This window comes from Leptonychotes weddellii, chromosome 3 (genome assembly GCF_054177405.1).
Source record: "Leptonychotes weddellii isolate Sample4059 chromosome 3, ASM5417740v2, whole genome shotgun sequence".
Lineage (NCBI taxonomy): Eukaryota > Metazoa > Chordata > Mammalia > Carnivora > Phocidae > Leptonychotes > Leptonychotes weddellii.
The window spans coordinates 124121980-124141142 of record NC_138371.1 but is presented as its reverse complement, the minus strand read 5'-3'; the positions used below and the strand labels follow the sequence as shown (position 1 = coordinate 124141142).

Sequence of the window (19163 nt, the reverse complement as noted above, 5' to 3'; positions counted from 1 at the left end):
TGAAGAGGAACTGTGTGTATATTGTAAACAGTTTTGTGGTGAATTTCTAGGTGATAGGAAGAAGAAAAAGATAAAGGGACTGTTGAACACCCAACTCTTTAAGCGTTGTTTTCTGTTTAATTCCTTGTTTGCCTCTATCTTTTCTTCCCTTTATATAGGTCACTTTTATTTTGTGTTTTCTTTGCTCACATCTCTACTTTAATATTACTGTGCTTTAAGACATATTCTGTAGTGTTGAATCCCAACTCTTCAAAGGATTGATAACTACATGGAGAAAATTAAGAAAAAGTATCTCTTACTTTTCAGAGGTGTTATACCAGGGTATATGAAAAATGTATGTATATCCTTGGGGCCCCTGGGTAGCTCAGTCGGTTAAGTGTCCAAATCTTGATTTTGGTTCAGGTCATGATCTCAAGGTCATGAAATCGAGCCCCTCGAAGGGCTCCATACTAGGCATGGAGCCTGCTTAAGATTCTCTCTCTCCCTCTCCCTCTGCCCACCCCCAACAGCTCATGCACGCTCTCTCTCCCTGAAAGAAAGGAAGGAAGGAAGGAAGGAAGGAAGGAAGGAAGGAAGGAAGGAAGGAAGGAAGGGAGAAAGAAATTGTACGTACATCCTCCAAACTCTTTGAAAGACAGGTACACATACATAATTATTTTTGATGCCTCTTTTAAGTTTATTTCACAAGTGTAAGTATGTAACATAAAATAATAACATAGGGCAAGCTTTAAAGTGACCAGGAAAATGGTCACCTTGTTCAATTACAAGCCTTTAATTCCTGATTTATAGGTTTGGTGGGAACATGTCTTCTGAGAATCGGACCCCTGGAATTGAGTTATTTCTCTGTTTGATAGTGATTTGAAGTGGAATGCTATATTTGCCTAAAGGATTTATTGTAGCTTGTAAAATAGTAGATGACTGTCACATCTGTTTATTTGCAGATATGTAATAATGTCTGGAAAATACCAGTGGCGTCTAATAAAATTGTTAACTCTTCTAAGATGCTGAGTGATATCATCCACATGATAGTGGTGTCTGTGTGAGTTCTTCCTGTCTCAAACTCCTACTGCACTTCCAGCCACCCTCAAGCTGGTGACCAGGGAGGGGGACATGTAGAATATTGTGCTTGTGTGTGATCATGATATATGTCCCCTCCTCGATATCCAGGATTGGGTGTTATGGCCTTTTCAGGTCTTTTCTGCCTGTCATGAAAATTAAGTCAGCAAAATAAAATATATTTCTTCTTGGGTATGGTGAAGGGGCACGGAGGACTCCGGTTAACTTTAGCCTGTGGAAGAGAGGCTGCCAATCCATTTACTTGAAAAGGAAGCAAGGGACTCCGGATGCTGTGAACATACAGCCTCATAGAAGAATTACCAAGTTGGGCGCCTGGGTGGCTCAGTTGGTTAAGCGACTGCCTTTGGCTCAGGTCATGATCCTGGAGTCCCGGGATGGAGTCCCGCATCGGGCTCCCTGCTCGGCAGGGAGTCTGCTTCTCCCTCTGACCCTCCTCCCTCTCATGCTCTCTGTCTCTCATTCTCTCTCTCAAATAAATAAAATCTTTAAAAAAAAAAAAAGAAGAATTACCAAGTTGTCTTCAATGTAGTTTTTTTCTGTGATAAATTGGGTATTCTGCCAAGGAAAGAAGTTTATGTTCTAGACAGAAGTATATAATCAAATCATGGCATTATCACCAATTTAGATGCATCAGGGAAAATCTGCATAAGTTTCAAAAAATTAAAGAAAAAATAAATTGCTTTTAGGCATACACTTAAGGCAGACTGTATCAACCATAGCATGTTCTGAAACAGCTTTAACAAATAGGCAAGTTCATCAGCTTTTATAAATAAGTACCTGGAAATACTTTCTCTTCGGTGGTACTTAAGGGTTTTTCCTCTTATTTCTATTAACTACGAATGAAGAGCTGTAAGATAAAGTAACGCAGAGAAGCTGCTTTTCAAATGTTCACAGATTTCATGTTTCTGAACTTAAATCAAACATGGTCTCCCTGTATTTTTAGTGTTTCCTCCTTTTTAATAGATCACATGTGGAAACCACTAGTTTCGTATGTTTCAAAAGCAGGAGGGATGCCATATGAAGCTACTTTGAGTTGATGGAAAACATTCAAAATAGGTGACACCCTCTGAAATATATTGGGTATTCCAGCGGAGTAAACAGCCATGAGTGTTTGATGGTCATGGTGATAAGGATGACAGTGAAGATGACGGTAGGTGTGGTGGTGATTATATACACTGCCTACACGGGTTCTCGGCTGTCGGGATCGCTCACAGATGTTATCTTTAAATGTCAAATGGCTGCTTAATGCCAGAAACCCAATTCCTGTCTTCGACCAGAGATGGGTTTGATTAGCACATGCAGAATAAAACTCTTCGCTGTGAAATACAGTGAAAAACACGTCAGCATTTTCCCACATGATAGAAATGTCAGATTCGTGGAAAACATTAATTTATTGCTGTTTATGTAGCCTGTGTTTGAAGGCCCTGGGCTTTTAATCTTTGCTTCTTGGTATTCACAACAAAAGGTTATGTTAGTTTAGTGTAGGTGCCACTGTGTTTCTTCCTGTTATAAAATGTCTTAATCCCAGAAATGTGGCCAAGAACAATAAAAATGATTAAACAAGACCTGTTCCTATATAGGAACAAACACTTTGAACCTGAGTTCCACAGGAAAGCCTTACAAAGTTCAGAATCTATTTTAAGGTGCTGGAGAGGTTGTGTTGATGAGACCCATGAAAAAAATGTACCTTAGGAAAATAGAACAGTCCAAAGCAGCAAAACTCTTGGCTGGAACCACAGAGATCCTATGAATCTAAGAATAGGGACTTCAGCTTTTGAAAGTTATTTTTCAGAGAGGTTCAGGAATAGAAGCTGCCAAAAAATGAAAGTTCTTTACAGCATTTGAGCATAGTGCTTCCAGAACTCTTGGTGAGTGGTTTTACCTTCTGAGGGTGAAACATACAAAACGGGAGCTGGTTTCTTCATATGAAGCCCCTGGGGCGCCTGGGTGGCTCAGTCGGTTAAGCATCTGACTCCTGGTTTCGGCTCAGGTCATGATCTCAGGGTCTTGAGATCGAGCTCCGCTTTGGACTCTGCGCACAGCACAGAGTCTGCTTGTCCCTCTCCTTCTGCTCCTCCCCTTGCACTCTCTCTCTCTCTCTCTAGAATAAATAAATAAAATCTCAAAAAAATAAAAAAGGAGCTCCTGTCTCTACCGGTCCATTTAGGAGTAGTTTCTGAGGCATTGCCTATAAGGAAAGGGCAGCCTATTGAACAAAATGTTTTCACACCATAAAAGGAATCTGGTTTGGATGCTTTTTCTGAAGCCTGGTATCCTTTTTGGCTGCTAAACAATGTGCAGAAAGAGCCAACTTCCTGATGGCCATGTAACCTGTGTCCCCACATTCCTTTGGAGGGGTCATTCTGAGAAATAACCTTTAATTCTAAGAACATCTCACTATTTGAAGAATCCGAAGGAGCATCTTGCATACGAGGGTTGCCTCAGAAAGTACAGATTTTACATATTTGTTGTGAACTAAAAATTAATTTTTTTTGTTCCTAAGAATTTAATTTTATCCCTAAGAAACCACCTCTCCTTGCACTATTTCTGAAGAAAGCCTCAATTGTAAGATAGCATTTATTCTTTCTAGAAACTGAGAAAATTGATGGTGTCTTCCTACACTGGAAAAGGGGAGGAGTTTTGTTCAATTCAAGACAAACTTCTATCCAAATCCTTTTATGAAGATCTTATTCTATTTTCAAAGGGAAAACGAGGTATTTTGGAACTGGCCTTTGGTAGCTAGGTTCTGTTTTATGATCAGCAGGAAGATACCAAAACACAGTGAACCATGTTGGAATTTGGAAGCATCATCTTAAAATTTGAAAATGTTTTTTGTAGAATGCTATAGTTGGAAGTGACCACTGGGTCATCAGTTGCACGAGCAGCAGTGTATGGATTAAGCCTTGTCTTTCCTAGTGTGCTCACTGGGCATTTGTTCTCAAGGCAGAACGTAGAGACAGTGGTCCCTAAAATTTGTAGTATATTTATGATTTGCTGTGCCTATAAAATTATGTACATTGGCATTGATAGCTGATGGGTTTTATTAAGTGTGAATGAGTTAATAGTAGGATATTTCTTACCAGATTCCATTCCTTTTAGTATAGTTCATACTTGGCAAGACTTCCAAAGAGGATTTTTCCATTATACATGTCACCTGATCACAGATGTTGTTTTAGATTGGTCTTTGTATTAAACAGAGGAACAGAGAGACACAAAAGGGACATTATGGCTTTGATGGCTAGGATACCAACCTAAATATTTAAATAAGGGAGGGCTTTTGTAATTTTAAAAATTTCTACTGTATCTGTAGTTGGTTTGCCTTTCTAATTCCTGATACTAGGAATTTGTGTTTTCCTTTATTCATTTTTTTAAAAGTTTGTCTGTTTTGATTGTGTATTTAGTGACCAACTTTTTTAGGCTTTTATCTCTCTTACCCTTATAATGGTATACTTTGTTGGTTGGTTAAAAACAAACTTTCACTTGGTACTGAATTTCTATGAGTTACATTATTTTATTATAAAATTGGTTGAGAAAAAGTCTTGAAGTCTTTGACCCATGAAACTGGAACCTATGAGAATTTGACTTCTTAATCTTTAGTCCTTTCTTTGTTGAATTCTGCCTTTCCTGTCTTGTCAGCATCCTCCATACCTTCTTCCCTGGTGTCTTAATTTGAGGGTCAGATGGAGTTAGGGCTTTATAAAGGCAAGTAGGTTTTGACTGCAGTCTGGAGACCTAAGGGCCAAGCCAGAGCTTCACTTTGGTTTTCTTGGTGTTCCTATTTGCCTGTTAGTGACAATTACAGTAACAGGGCAAATAAAACAGGTTTTTTTTTTATAAGAGTTGCTTTTGAGAAAAGAGACACAGTATTGTTTTTTCTCAGCTTCCCAATTCAAATCTAAATGCATGGCTTCATTTTCAAAAGTAAAAAAAAAAAACAAAACATATGCTATCATAGCTGGAAAACTGTAGAATATGATGTTAAAAAATATTATCCTACTTCTGAAAAGAATGCTTGTGCTCTGAGAGCTCAGTGAGGCGAAATCTTGATAAAATAATGTAGCCAAGAATTTGAGCATGCGTGATAATCCTAAATCGCACTTTTCCCAGGTAGATAAATTAAGTCAAGAATAAATACATACTCTGTGGTTCTTTATCTAGAAGCATTCAAGGGATTAAGTGTTTAGACAACAAAGGGTATAATTGTGATGGTAGCAATTGATTCTGTGGGACTTTTTTTTTTTTTTTTTAATCTCTTGCCATTTCTTAGAACACCTTTACACTCTCTGGACCAGGTGGACTATCAGGACAGATGGAATGAGATAATCTCTTTGAACAGTGAGAAAATAACCAGAAAATTTGGGTCACTTTCAGAGTTGGATCATGTGGAACTATGTTATCTATTAATCTAAGCATATCTACCTTAATCCCATGAAATCAGGCAGTGTTTTTCTGATACTCCATTTGGCAAGCCAAGGCAGAAAGGAATGTGAAAATAACATAAGAAAATTGACCCCTTCTACTCAGTGATTAATTCATCTGTTCATGAATAGAGAATAATAGATCCAGAGAAAACTTACCTGCCAGACTCCATAGGAGAAAAAAGTTGTTTTTTTCTAACCTCGGTGATGCCATTGGATCAATTAAGGAGTAAGTAAAACATTGTTTCCCCAGAGTATATTCTATAGAAAAATGTTCTGTTGGATATAGGTATACTTAAAAAAAACCCAAAAAACCCATAAAAAACAAACCATGTATTGTACTAATCTGCACTGTGTGTATCCAAACAACACAGAACTCTTCCCCCTTTTTTTGTGAGGCCTACCTATTAGCATCTACCAGAATGGTGCCTTCCAGGACATCAGTTTGTAAACACTAATTTAGAAGAATTTTTATCATCCACTGACTCCTTTAAGAACTGACCTCATGCCTAAAAAAAGATGAGGTTAAAAAGTATGTTCCCTCGTGATGTTATATTCAGTGGCCAAGTAATCTGTACGGACTAGATGTATTGAAGGGAAAAATGAAATATAAGTAGAAGACAGAAGGGCCCAGGAAACACTAAAGCATAAAGTGTGTTACACAGAGCTGCCATCCAAGTTGATTTATTTTTTATTTAGTACTTTAATTTATATATGTATATTTGTTTGTTTATTATTTATTAGCTATCAAGTAAAATATGCAGTTTCTTTTGAGAAAAAATTAAATAGTGCAAAGTACAAACAATATATCAATCGTTCATCAGTACTCAAACATTTGTTAATATTTTGTGACATTTGCTTATAAGATTTTTTTTCCTTTTCCCCAGCTTCTTTCTTTATAGGATTGAACTTTTTTTGTAGGTGATGAGAGGATTTTTTTCAGAGGTTCTGAGAGCTCAATATTATATAATGAAGAAAAGAATGACCTTGACCAGAAGTCTGAAGCAGCTGAAAGAGTCTTTAAATTATCTGTACTGAAATTTTATTGTTGAAATGCCACATCCTTATAGTTGAAATAATCACCCGTTAAAGGGTAATTCTTTAAAAAATGTAAAATCAGGACTCTCATACAAATATAACATCCATCAAAGGTTGTATATAATTCATTAATTAACAAAGGAGCCAGTAAGATGTTATAGCCTGTTTAAGGGAGAATTCAGTGTGCCTGAATGCACACGCACATGCCCACACCCTAGTGGGCTGGCTGAAATGAATTTATGAATAGTTGCAAGAGGGCTGTCATCATTCACGGTTCCACCACACACATCACAATTTGTCTGTGCTTCTGTGCACAAAAATTATTTGTCTTACTGTCAGTTTTCAGTTTTACAACAAGTTACAGGGCTGTAAAAAAACTCAAAGACGATGAAAGGCAGAGATAACCTAGAAGGGTATATTAGGTGAGACCCCAAGCAGTGATTTTTCCCATTTCAAAGTCACTTGCGATTTTCCTGATATACTAAGTAATTTCATTTATATCACTGCTTGCAAGAATTGTGCAGCTTTATGAACTATTTGAACAGGACTATAAGAAGAAGAAAAAAAATAAGCAATGGTATTCACTGGGGATTGTGAAACTCTTCTTCCATAGCCTGTGTCCCAGAGACTGTGAGAGGCTGTTTGTGTGCGGGCAGGTGGGTGGTGGAGCAGGATTGAAGAGGCAGAGCATGTGCTCTGAGTGCAGCACGTGTACCTTTGTTTGGCCAGGTATTCGAATGGGTGACCTTCAGGGAACGTAAGTGACCTGTTAGGAGTCGTGGCCCCTTCCCCCCCGCACTTTAGGCCCAGGGAGAGACCACTGTGACCTCCGTCCCGAGAGGAGAGAACAGCCTAGAATTTTCGGCAGATGCAACCTTTGAGCAGTTGACAGTGGGGCCCAAAGTCTGCAGACACTTGTTTACAGTTGTTAGGATGAGCCTGGCATCCTTCACTCCTTACAGGAGAGCATCCATAAAGGAAGTCTCACTTTATTTGCTAAGAGTCATTAATCTTTCATCTTATGTCTCGAGAAACCCAATAGGAAATACCTGCTGCTGCAGAATTTTTAAAATAAATGTCCGATGTTCAAATGGGACATCAGCTCAGAGAAATGTTGCCTAATCCTGTGAAGGGCTAAGTTTTAGAATTCATATTCATTTCATATTTTCTCAGAGTTTAGAACAGGTTCTTGAGCAGAGCAGGCACTCAGTAGTGTAGAAAAATAATTGGCTTCCTGTCAGCATTTGACACCATGGGCACCGTCCTTCTTGGATTTGGTCACAGGCTTTCCTGCTTGCTTTTCTGTGTCTTTCTGTTTCTTCTTTATTCCCCTGTCTGGACGTTCTTTCTCTTTCTTCACCTTATCACTAGAATTTCCCAAAGCTCAATCTTTGGTCCTTAAATCTTCTCGCTCAGACCCATGCCTCGGGTGTCTCAAATATATCCTCTCTCCCCTTGAGTCATTTGGACATTCGTCCTCATTTTCCCCAATTGCCTAAAATTCATTTCCTCTTAGAGGCTTATTGACTCCTCAAAATTCAGCATCTGCTAAACTAAGCTCATTTTCTTCTTTCCCAAATTAGCATCCTTGTTCCTGTCCATGCCCCCATTTTTCTTCAGCCCCCTAGCTTGGAATCTCAGAAATTATTTTTGACCCTGTCCTCCATCCTTTTTCATAGAAATTAATCATTGAACGACCAGTCTACCATTTCATTGCCTCCTGCTTGGAATTTGGGGTCCTCCTCCTACTGTTTTCCTGGTTTCCTTCACTTTTTATTCCAAAGTCAATGAAAATAGGCTGTGTTGTATTGAGGAAGATCACAGACATTAACATGAAGGCTGACCCACCTGGTTTCAAACCACACAGCACAGAGCAACTCACTAGCTAGGCAACTTGGACCAAGTTCTTTAAACTCTCTGAACAACATCAATTTTTGCATCTGAAAGTTTGGGGGCTTAATGCTTCAATTACATGATTGTTGTGAATATAAATAAAATAGTAGTTGTCTAAGTGCCTACCTAGCACAGTGCTTTATATGTCATAACTACCCAAGAAATGTTTCTTGAATTGTTGAATCAGGTTTTGTGGTATGCTGTCTATCATATCTATTGCAATATGGGTTAAGAAAAAGAGTGCAAAAGATCTAGTAAAGTGAGTGGATTTTCTAGTATTGTTAGTAACGTGGATATGGTGCTGATTTGTAAAAGTATTAGAGAAGTTAAATGGAACTTTGTTATTATAGGCTGTCAAGTTACATGATAGGAGCTCTCTGAAGACTCATTTCCTTGGAAGGGTAAGTAGGAAAAAGAGGATGTATATAGATTTATATTCATGCAATTCCATCTGCATTCAAAAATTCCTAGAAATAAATGGAGAGACATACATCTTTTTTTTTTTTTAATATTTTATTTATTTGATAGCGAGAGACACAGCGAGAGAGGGAACCACAAGCAGCGGGGAGTGGGAGAGGGAGAAGCAGGCTTCCCACCGAGCAGGGAGCCCGATGCGGGGCTCGATCCCAGGACCCTAGGACCATGACCTGAGCCGAAGGCAGACGCTTAACTACTCAGCCACCCAGGCACCCCGAGACATACATCTTTAAATGATAGGTAAAAATGTTAAAAAATGTTCAGGCATCTTAAATTTTATTATGAATATTTTGTATTCACTCAGTGTCCCTGGGTGGAAGTTGATCTGGGCAGCCTGTTCTCCTTTAAGTCAGTATGGATATCTCTTCAGGTGGAGGAAAAATGTTAAAGTAACATTTTGGCTTGGTGGAGTCCCGTGGAGGAGAAGGTGGATAATGTAGGCATCCTTGCCTGATAATAGGAAGCTAGTGTCCATTTTACCTGGAACAAGGCTCCAAAAAGTGGGAGAATTACCTTCAGTGCCAATACATCTTTCTTAGCCATTTAGTGGTAGTTTGCCTATGTGCCAGCAACAATGTTTTGCACAGTGGTGTTTTTTGAGACATAGGGCTCAGGCCTCTACAGTCTTAATACTTTTTATTTTGTTTATTATTTTGTTAAGTAGCTGCAATGCAGAGCTTGAACTCACAACCCTGAGATCGAGACCTGAGCTGAGATTAAGAGTCCGACGCTTAACCGACTGAGCCACTCAGACGCCCTTACAGTCTTAATACTTAAAACCCCAAATCTACATTCTTCCTTCTGGAGGTGTTTGGCAGATTAATATTCTTGCTGGCATCTGATACTGTGTTCTCTTTGAGCAGCCAGTGCTTCCTTGATTTTGAACACTTAGCTCCATTTTAGAGTGAAGGAAGGTCATGATAAACTATTAAAGAGGAAATTTAAAGTCACAGTTTTTAGAGCCTTGTCCTTTTAGAATTGCTGCGCTCTGAGAAGAAAGGATATCCAAAAGGATAACTCGCCCCTGAACTGAGAAGGGGCGAGTTATCAACAATTACACTTTGAAATCTAATTACAGACATCGGCCGTGGTGGTTGCCGGCCGTGGAGAGTATAAAAGAGTGGAGTATTTTAAGCAAGGCTTTATTTATGCTTAGGAGGAGACTGATAGGCTGTTATTGTGGGAACCGGGTTCAGTTGTAGTGGCCAAATATGGTGCAGGTATGCATGCGAAAATGCACAGCAGAACGGCTGGTGCAGCCATGGGCCTGAATCCTGAGCTGCTGTGGACGCTTGCTTTTTGCTTCTTGCTCTCTTCTAGTTCTCTTTTCTAAAGCTGACCCTTTGGCTTCTCCAGACATGGCCTTCACGTGTGTAGAATGTGAAATGGATAGTGTTCAACAACCGGTTCACGATTTAGGTGGAAGGATGATTCTGTGTTTCTGGTCTTGAAACATTTTAAGTTTCCGGGTGATGGCCACCCTCAAGCTGTAGACAGCATAACTGCTTTCAAAGTTCAGTTTCAGCGTGAGTGCCCAGATGTTGTGCATGCCCGAAATCTCAATCTCATGACTGCTTTGCAGATTGCGTGTAAAACATGATGAAAATGATATTCATGTAATTTGTATTATAACATTACAGTCCGCCAACATATCCCAGGCAACTTGAAGCAGGGCTCTGGTGGTTGTTGGGAAGTGTCTCAGGCATCTGCTGATGGTGGGAATGCAGGGGGCTGGCTGGCGATAAGGGGAAGTACTCTGTCATCAGGGGAAGCGAGGGTGAGACATTTTGCCTTGGTGGGTTTTTCAGAATGGAGCCAGCAGGAAAAAGGAAATGGTTCTCTATAGATATTGTTCACTGATGTGTGTGTGTAAAGACAATTAACAGCCAAGTGTCATATGCAAAATAGAAAAAAAAAAAACATAAAAATGTTACTCTGCCTTGAATGAAAGGCGAACAGGGTATGCAAAAAAGAAAAAAGAAAAAAGAAAAAAACAGCATAAACACAAAATTAGGTGAGGTATCCTTTGAAAGGAAACTTGCTTGGTTGGTTAAAGCAAAATAACTGCTGTTTACTGGAGGTCGTCATACACCAAGCCCAGACAAACTCTTCACACAAACAGGAGCAATAACTACTGCATACTTGTTTGCTCCTTCCCCGGGCCGAGACTCATAGAGGGGGAGCCCGGGGCGTCCACACCATGAAACCTGCCCTGCTTTCTCTGTGGCTTTTTAGATGTGAGCTGGGACGTTTTCTGAATAGGCTTGGGATGGTTAATGATCTCATGTCATTATTTCTGTTACTCTTTGGAAACCAAACATTAAATGAAGGTGGTGACTCCTGGGTATTCATGTTTTCCCAGAGACATAGTAGGAACCTGGCATTTGGAGAAGGTAGGGGAGAGAAAGTCGTTCATGTGCTTGTAGGTGCTAAGCTAGGTTTTCAGACCGGCCGTAGTTACCTTGGTTTCTATTAGCCTGAAATTGTAGAGCCCAGCCTGGTCCTACCCCGCACGCCTCATTTTTATGTTTAAGTGGTATATGTTTTCAATGAATGGAACATGAAACCATATTTTAAAAGTGGCTGAAATTTTAGCAGTTAGGAAATAAAATAAGTAACTAAAACCGAGCTAAGCACACGTACTCTCTTTTTGGTCACGTCCCCACTGCTTTTGCCACATTAGCAGTCGGGTATGGTTTCATCTTTATGTAGAGATTTAATGTTGGGCTGAGCACTTTTGCATCCATAATCTCATGTCTCATGTTAGGTTTGTTTTAAGGACAACAAAACCTAAACTAAATGTTTGTGGCAGAGACAAGATTTGAAACCAGGCCTTCTAAGTCCGCAGTTGGTGACCTTTTCACTAGCTGAATAGGTGACTATGTTATAGAAGTCTTCCTATAAATTAATTTTCTGCTGAGTTCTACCCTCAATTATTACGTGAACCCATACACTAAAAAGAACCCATTCACTATTCCAGTAGAACAACAAAAAAATATGATACCCTGATAATAAAATCACATCTAAGAATATAGTAATTTTTTTTTATCATCACATACTTTAGGGAAGATAACTTTCTGATAAAACCAATAACAAATAATGTTAAATACCACCATTAAGTCTGAAAACATGGATATTAACAAATGCCATCGTCAAAACACATTAAATTAAGACTCTCTAACAGTGAAAGCATACGGAAGTGACTTGGTTTGCAAATTCCTTAATTGAGGGATTAGGTTAAGTGAGGGGTAGTGGGTACTTGAAGCCAAGAGAAATTTATCCTGTAAACTAAAGCTATCAAAAGTGTTCAAATTATGTTGAGCTGTCTTGTTTCATCTTGACATGAGGAGATAGACCAGTAAATCTAGTAGGGAATCATTCAGTTGAGAACGATGGAAGAGAAAGCATTAGCAATAAACACGGCCCGGTAAAAACCTAAGGCCTTCCCGTCCCTCCTCCTCCCTGCCTGTGCCATCAGCCTCCACCCAGACTGGGCAGGGAGAGTGACAAGAGATGCTGGGCAGGAAGGCTCAGGCTGCCATGACCAAATCTGTAATTTCTGCTTCTGAATGAGTGGCCCTTTTCCCCCCGACTAATTTAATCTTTTGTAATGAGTGAGTTAAAAAAAATTTTTTTTTTAAATTTTGCTTTCAGATGGATCTTCCTGGGTAGATTTGAAAATAAATGTTGGCCCTTACCTTATCAGACACTATACAGCCTTATTTTAAACACTCTTTCTGCAGAGGGCCCGTTTTTAGCACAGAGGCCAGCAGGAGACAAGTGGGGAGCAAGATAGTTGTTTGCGGCCTGAGGCACTTATTTGCTTGAGAAAAATTGCTACCAGATGAGTGGTTTCAAAAAACTCAGGCTACCCATGTGGTCTTTAGTGGGTAGAGGATTAAAGGGAATGGAGTTTCCCCTGTTCTTTATAAATATTTGCTGGATAGCTAATGGGTTTTTGTGTGCACGTGTATTTCCTTTTTCTATTGGGGAAATTACAAGTCATACAGGAACATCCTGTGATAAAATATATGAAGTCGAGCCCGAGAGACTAGATCAATGAAATTGAAGAAATGTGACCCAGATCTGTAGCATGCTGAATTATAACTAAAGTTCTGGCATCTGGATTTATCTACAGGTGACTAACCACAGTATATCGTGGGGCATACAGAAACAGGTTATTCCATCAGCAATTTTAGCATAAAAAGCTTGTGCCCCCATCAAAGAAATCATGCTTACATTTAATTATGCTTACGTTTAAAATTAATACTAACAGTTTAAATTTTATTTTAAATTAGTACCTGTCCTAGAATTCCCATGAGCATAATCCCATGTAATCTAATACTGTGCTTCTGAATGAGCAGAGCCTTCATTGTGTTGCTTAAATGGTGTGATAAGTGCTCTCTTGGTTCAATATCTGTTAATCTGATGAGATGCCTGCATTACGGTGAGACTGGGAATAGTTTAAATCTGAGTCTCCAAGCAAAGAAACACAGGAAGAATCTTCAACTGGAACTGTTAATTCTATGAAAACAGGAATGTAGAAATTTTTGAAAATACTAATCTTTGTTTCCTTATTTTCTCTTCAAAAGTTTAAATATGGCTTCAAAATAAAAAAAAAATTTGCCTTATTAACATTTTAAGTAACCAATCCTCACTTTACGAAATTACATATTAATAAATATTTTATAACCACAAATTACATTCCAAGTTATTTACTTGCCACCTTTTAGTAAACTTCATTCTCTTTTCCGGAGATAGTGTCTAAGGAGCTTTTTATGGAGCTTGGAGAAAGCTCTCTCATCAGAGCACCAGAAAGTCCCTGTCAACCAGTCAGAATAGCCCCACGGGGCTCCTGTGGGTGGATATCAGAGGCTGGAAGATAGGCTGGTAGCCCTCATTCCCCTTCCACTGCCCTCAGAGACAGGAGAAAGTGCCAGGGCATGCCCATCACCCTTATTCTCACCTGTTACTCTAACGAGGGGGACATGAAGAGCCAGCTGGTCCTTCCAGTGCCAGGGACCCCCTCTGCCCTCATAGGGCTTTCAGTCTCCTCCCTCCCTCTGCTGGACCCTCTTAGAGAAACCTCTCTCTTTCCTGCTCCTTTCTGGAAATAGCTTTCTTTGCAGATCTGGGCAATGGAGGGAAGGTTGACTGTATCTTTTCTTGCTAAAACCCTATTACCCAGGCATTGGGTACCTGGAGCAGAAGAGATATCAGGGTAGTTACAGGGGAGCACCCACATTAGAAAGGTTCTTTTTTTTTTTAAGATTTTATTATTTATTTGAGAGAGGGAGAGAGCATGAGTGAGGGGGGAGGGGCAGAGGGAGAGGGAAAAGCAGATTCCCCACTGAGCAAGGGGCTTGATCCCAGGACCCTGGGATCATGACCTGAGCCAAAGGCAGACGCTTAACCAACTGAGCCACTCAGGAGCCCCTAGAAAGGTTCTTTCCAGAGCATAACACCTGCTCTTTCTCAGCCCATCAGTTAGAGATGCCCTTTATTTAGCCATATGATTCCCACCTCCTCATATGGGGAAGTAGGGGAGTAAAACCTTTAACTGAAATATAATACATACAGAAAAGTACGCAGCTCATAATTATACATCTCAGTGAATTTTCATAAGTAGAAACACCCATGTAACCAGTATGCAGATGAAGTTTATCTTTTTATACTGTTATTTATTTCTTTTTTTTAAGATTTATTTATTTATTTTAGAGAGAGCGAGAGAGAGAGAGAGAGAGAGCGCATGAGAAAGCACGCAAGTAGGGGGTGCAGAGGAAGAGAAGCAGACTCCCCGCTGAGCGCTGAGCCCCGTGCAGGGCTCCATCCCACAAACCTGAGATCGTGACCTGAGCTGAAACCAAGAGTTGGACATTTAACGGACTGAGCCACCCAGGCGCCCCGTGATATTTATTTCTTAATTATAAAAGCACATTGTAGGAATTTTGGAAAATTCAGCGAAGTGTAAGGAAGAAAATAAAAAGACATTCATTGTACCTAATCCCCCTCAAAGGACTACTGATAACATTTTGGTGTGTTTTCAGGCTGTCTGTCCCTTCCTCTCACACACACTGATTTATGTGTGCCCATAAATATATGCACACTGTACCACAACCTTGGAAGCTTCGTACATGTGTGCACATACACAAAAGAAGTTCTAAATAGTTGACAAATAGATTTTTAGATATTTCACAGCCTGGTCATTGGCTTCATCAGCAGAATGGTGGGGAAAGAAAGGCAGGGAAACTGAAAACCATCTATCTCCTTACTTGATGGCAGGGAAAGGGCTTTTTGTGGGAGAGAAGTTTGAAATAAATGGCTAACATACATAACATGGTTCATGGATTTCACTTATCCATTATTTTTCCATTTCTCAGAAAAACTAAGCATTGATGATAGGAAGTTCAGACACTTCTTAGTAGAAAACCTCTTCATGCAAAGCAGAAGTGAGACCTGGATGCAGACTTTTGGGTCCTCTGTGAATCTGAATGTGAGCAGTTTTCTGGGTACTCTGTGAAACTGAACCCTTCGAAGCTCCAGCTTCACTTTTGCCAGAAGGCCAACTTTACTTTTTTCTTTTATTTTTTTTTTAAGATTTTATTTATTTATTTATTTGAGAGAGAGCGAGAGAGAGCATGAGCCGAGGGAGGGGCAGATGGAGAGGCAACTCCCTGCTGCGCAGGGAGCCCCATGCGGGGCTCAATCCCAGGACCCTGGGATCATGACCTGAGCCAAAGGCAGATACTTAACTGACTGAGCCACCCAGGCGTCCCAGCTTTTTTCTTCTTTTAATTAGCTCCCTTGCAGACACCCAAATTGACCTTAACCACAGTGGCTCTTGTGTTAGCAAAAGGAAGCAGAATCAAAATGTTGGAAATCAGGCTGGAGGGCTTTTATAAGTTGCAGCAAAATGATCTTCCCCATCACTACTCACATGGACGGGAGGATGCCTTCATGGTGCTTGGACCTTGCTGAGCTTCCTGCTCACATTGTCAGGAAGAGAAGAGTTGGCACCAGCTTCCTGTTGCTGTTGGTGGCACAGGGCACGATGCCCATCTGCCTCCTGGCTGGCCAAGGACTCAGCTTCTGCAGGGATTTGATGGCGTTCCTTGTGCTGGAAAAAGTTGTTTCCCACGGAACTGCCTATGCCTTTCTTTCTTTCTTTTTTAATATAGATTTTATTTATTTATTTATTTATTTATTTATTTATTTATTTAGAGCACGTGCCAGAATCAGGGGAGGGGCAGAGGGAGAGGGAGAAAGAGAAGCAGACTCCCTGCTGAGCTCCATTCCAGGACCCTGAGATCAGGACCTGAGCCGAAATCAAGAGTCAGACACCCAAGCGCCTGAGCCACCCAGGGGCCTCTGCCTTTCTTAGAAATATATTTTATTATCTTCTGTACTTGGAATTTATGACAAATGCAGAAACTTTACTGGACCTTTTATATTTGTAAAATGTCTTCTCGGATTGCTCCTTTCTTCTTGCTGACTCACAAGCCATTCAGCAACAGCATGAGGTTGTATGTTCACCTGTGTTCTGGTATTGTCTTTGCAGTCGAAATCAGCTGTCTGCCCTGCCTGCCTGCCTGTGTGGTCTGCCTCTCAAAGTCTTAATCGCAAGTAACAACAAACTTGGATCGCTGCCAGAAGAGATAGGTCAGCTCAAACAGTTGATGGAGTTGGTATGTTACTGATTTTTAAGATGCCCTTTTTGTTTGTTTACTAGTCCTAGTCTATCAAGGTAGTCAGAAAGACTTTTTGCTGCAGTTGGACAGGGAGGCTGTGTGATAAAGACATTAAGTGGGGGGAGGAACACTCTTGGCTTTGCCATGGCAGACACAGTTCATGCAATTGACAGGTTTCCGGTAGTTTACACTTCCTGAAGTTCGCAGGATTTACAGTTCCTGAAGTTTGCAGGTTATCCTGTGGTAGTGAGATCATTTTTTTTTTTTCAGATTGCATATAAATCTGTGACAAATTACGGATAAACTGGCAGAGTAATGTACAAATAAGTAGGCCATACTTCATGAATATAAATAATTAATTCAGAAAGAACAGAGTGCTCTGATTCTGTAAGGGTTTTAGTAACCATTGCCCCAAGTTGATGAACTCTAAAATGTGACCAAATCCCCAGAGACAAAGAAAAAAGAAAACAAAAAAACAAAAAGCAAACCCTATGGATGGGTGGATATGGGTTTGTAAGTGTGCACCTGAGTCTAGAACATCGATGGCCAATAACTGTTTTCTTGTGTGCCAACTCCAGGTAATTTCTTTGGGGCCACGTGGAACAGTATGGTGATGACTTGTGAGGCCCAGATAGGGAGTGCTGTGACCCCTTCATCACGTCTGCATGGGGAGTTGGCTGGGAAAGTAACAGCACCCATGTCATATTTGTATCAGCTTTGGTTTAGTACAGAAATGCATTATCGCTGTATAAAGGCATTAAAGGTCAAGAAAGAGTGTCTTCTTCAGGACTTACGTGATAGTGGTATCTGAAACCCATTCCAGTGAGCTCACACCAAAATTGGAATTGGTTGTAAGGATGCAGGGGTCTTCTCAAATAGCTAAGCAATCTTGAGAAAGAAGAACCAAACCAGAGGTATCATAATCCCAGATTTCGAGATACATGACAACGCTTGGTAATCAAAACAGTATGGTACTGGCCCAGAAACAGACACACAGATCAGTGGAATAGGATAGAGTGCCCCGAAGTAAACCCATGCTTAAATGGTCAGTTCATCTATGACAAAGGAGGCAAGAATATACAATGGGGAAGAGACAGTCTTTTCAATTAATGGTATTAGGAAAACTAGACAGCTGCATGTAAAAGAATGAAACTGGACCACTTTCTTAGACCATACACAAAAATAAACTCAAAATGGATTAAAGACATAAATGTGAGATCTGAAACTATGAAACTCCTAAAAGAAAACATAGGCAGTAATCTCTTGGACATCGAATAGCCTTAATGATATATTTATGGATATGTCTCCTTAGACAAGGGAAGACAAAAGCAAAAATAAATTATCGAGGCTACACCAAAATAAAAAGCTTTTGCACAGCAAAGGAAACTATTAACAAAACAAAAAAGCAACCTAATGAATGGGAGAATGTATCTGCAAATTACTTATTCAATAAGGAGGTAATATCCAAAATATATGAAGAACTTCTACAACTCAACACCAAAAAAAAAAAAAAAATTCTGAATAAAAAATGGACAGAGGACCTGAATAGACGTTTTTCCAAAGAAGACTTACAGATGGCCAACAGACACAAGGAAAGATGCTCAATATCACTAATCATCAGGGAAATGCAAATCAGAACCACAATAACACCTCACACCAGTCAGAATTGCTAGTATTAAAAAGACAAAAAATAACAAGTGTTGGCAAGGATGTGGAGAAAAGGGGATCTTCCCACACTGTTGGTGGGAATGTCAATTCATGCAGCCACTGTGGAAAACAGTATGGAAATTCCTCAAAAAATTAAAAATAGGATTACCATATGATCTGGTAATTCCACTACTGGGTATTTACCCAAAAAATGCCAAAACACTAATTCGAAAAGATACATGCATACCTATGTTGATTGCAGGATTATTTACAATAGCCAAGATATGGAAACAACTCTAGTGTCCATTGATAGATGAATGGATAAAGAAGATGTTGGGGGGGTGTGTGTGTATGTATATATATATATATATACATACACACACACACAGATATACCACGGCATATTACTCAGCCATAAAAAAGAATGAAATCTTGTCATTTGCAACGACATAGACGGACCTAGAGGGTATGAAATAAGTCAGAGAAAGACCAATGCCATATGGTTTCACTTATATGTGGAAACCAAAAAAAAATAGAAAAAAACAAAAAACCAAAAACAGACTCATAAGTAACAGAGAACAACCAGCAGTTGCCGGAGGGGATGGGGGCAGGTGGATGAGTGAAATAGATGAATGGGATCAAGAAGTGCAAACTTCCGGGGCTCCTGGGTGGCTCAGTCATTAAAGCGTCTGCCTTTGGCTCAAGTCACGATCTCAGGATCCTGGGATCGAGCCCCGAGTTGGGCTCCTTGTTCAGTAGGGGAGTCTGCTTCTCCCTCTGCTCCTCCCCCTGCTCTTGCTCTCTCAAATAATTAAATAAAATCTTTAAAAATTAAAAAAAAAACTACTAGTCATATACATTTTTTCTTTTTTAAAAAATACTTTTTTTTTTTTAAAGATTTTATTTATTTATTTGAGAAAGAGAG

General features: G+C 39.8%; 1 protein-coding gene across 6 annotated transcripts in view; it reads left to right on the top strand.

Annotated features, from left to right (window-relative positions):
- The window catches only part of LRCH1 (leucine rich repeats and calponin homology domain containing 1), a 181566-nt gene that overhangs the window by 87016 nt on the left and 75387 nt on the right, over positions 1-19163 (top strand). For 5 of the 6 annotated variants that reach the window (XM_006743249.3, XM_006743250.3, XM_006743251.3 and 2 more), the window contains exon 3: positions 16462-16588. In XM_006743249.3, coding sequence (XP_006743312.2) covers positions 16462-16588 — 127 coding nt within the window. Of the gene's footprint in view, positions 1-6281; positions 8828-16461; positions 16589-19163 lie in introns of those variants that run through there. The other variant, XM_081814942.1, reaches the window with a different exon arrangement.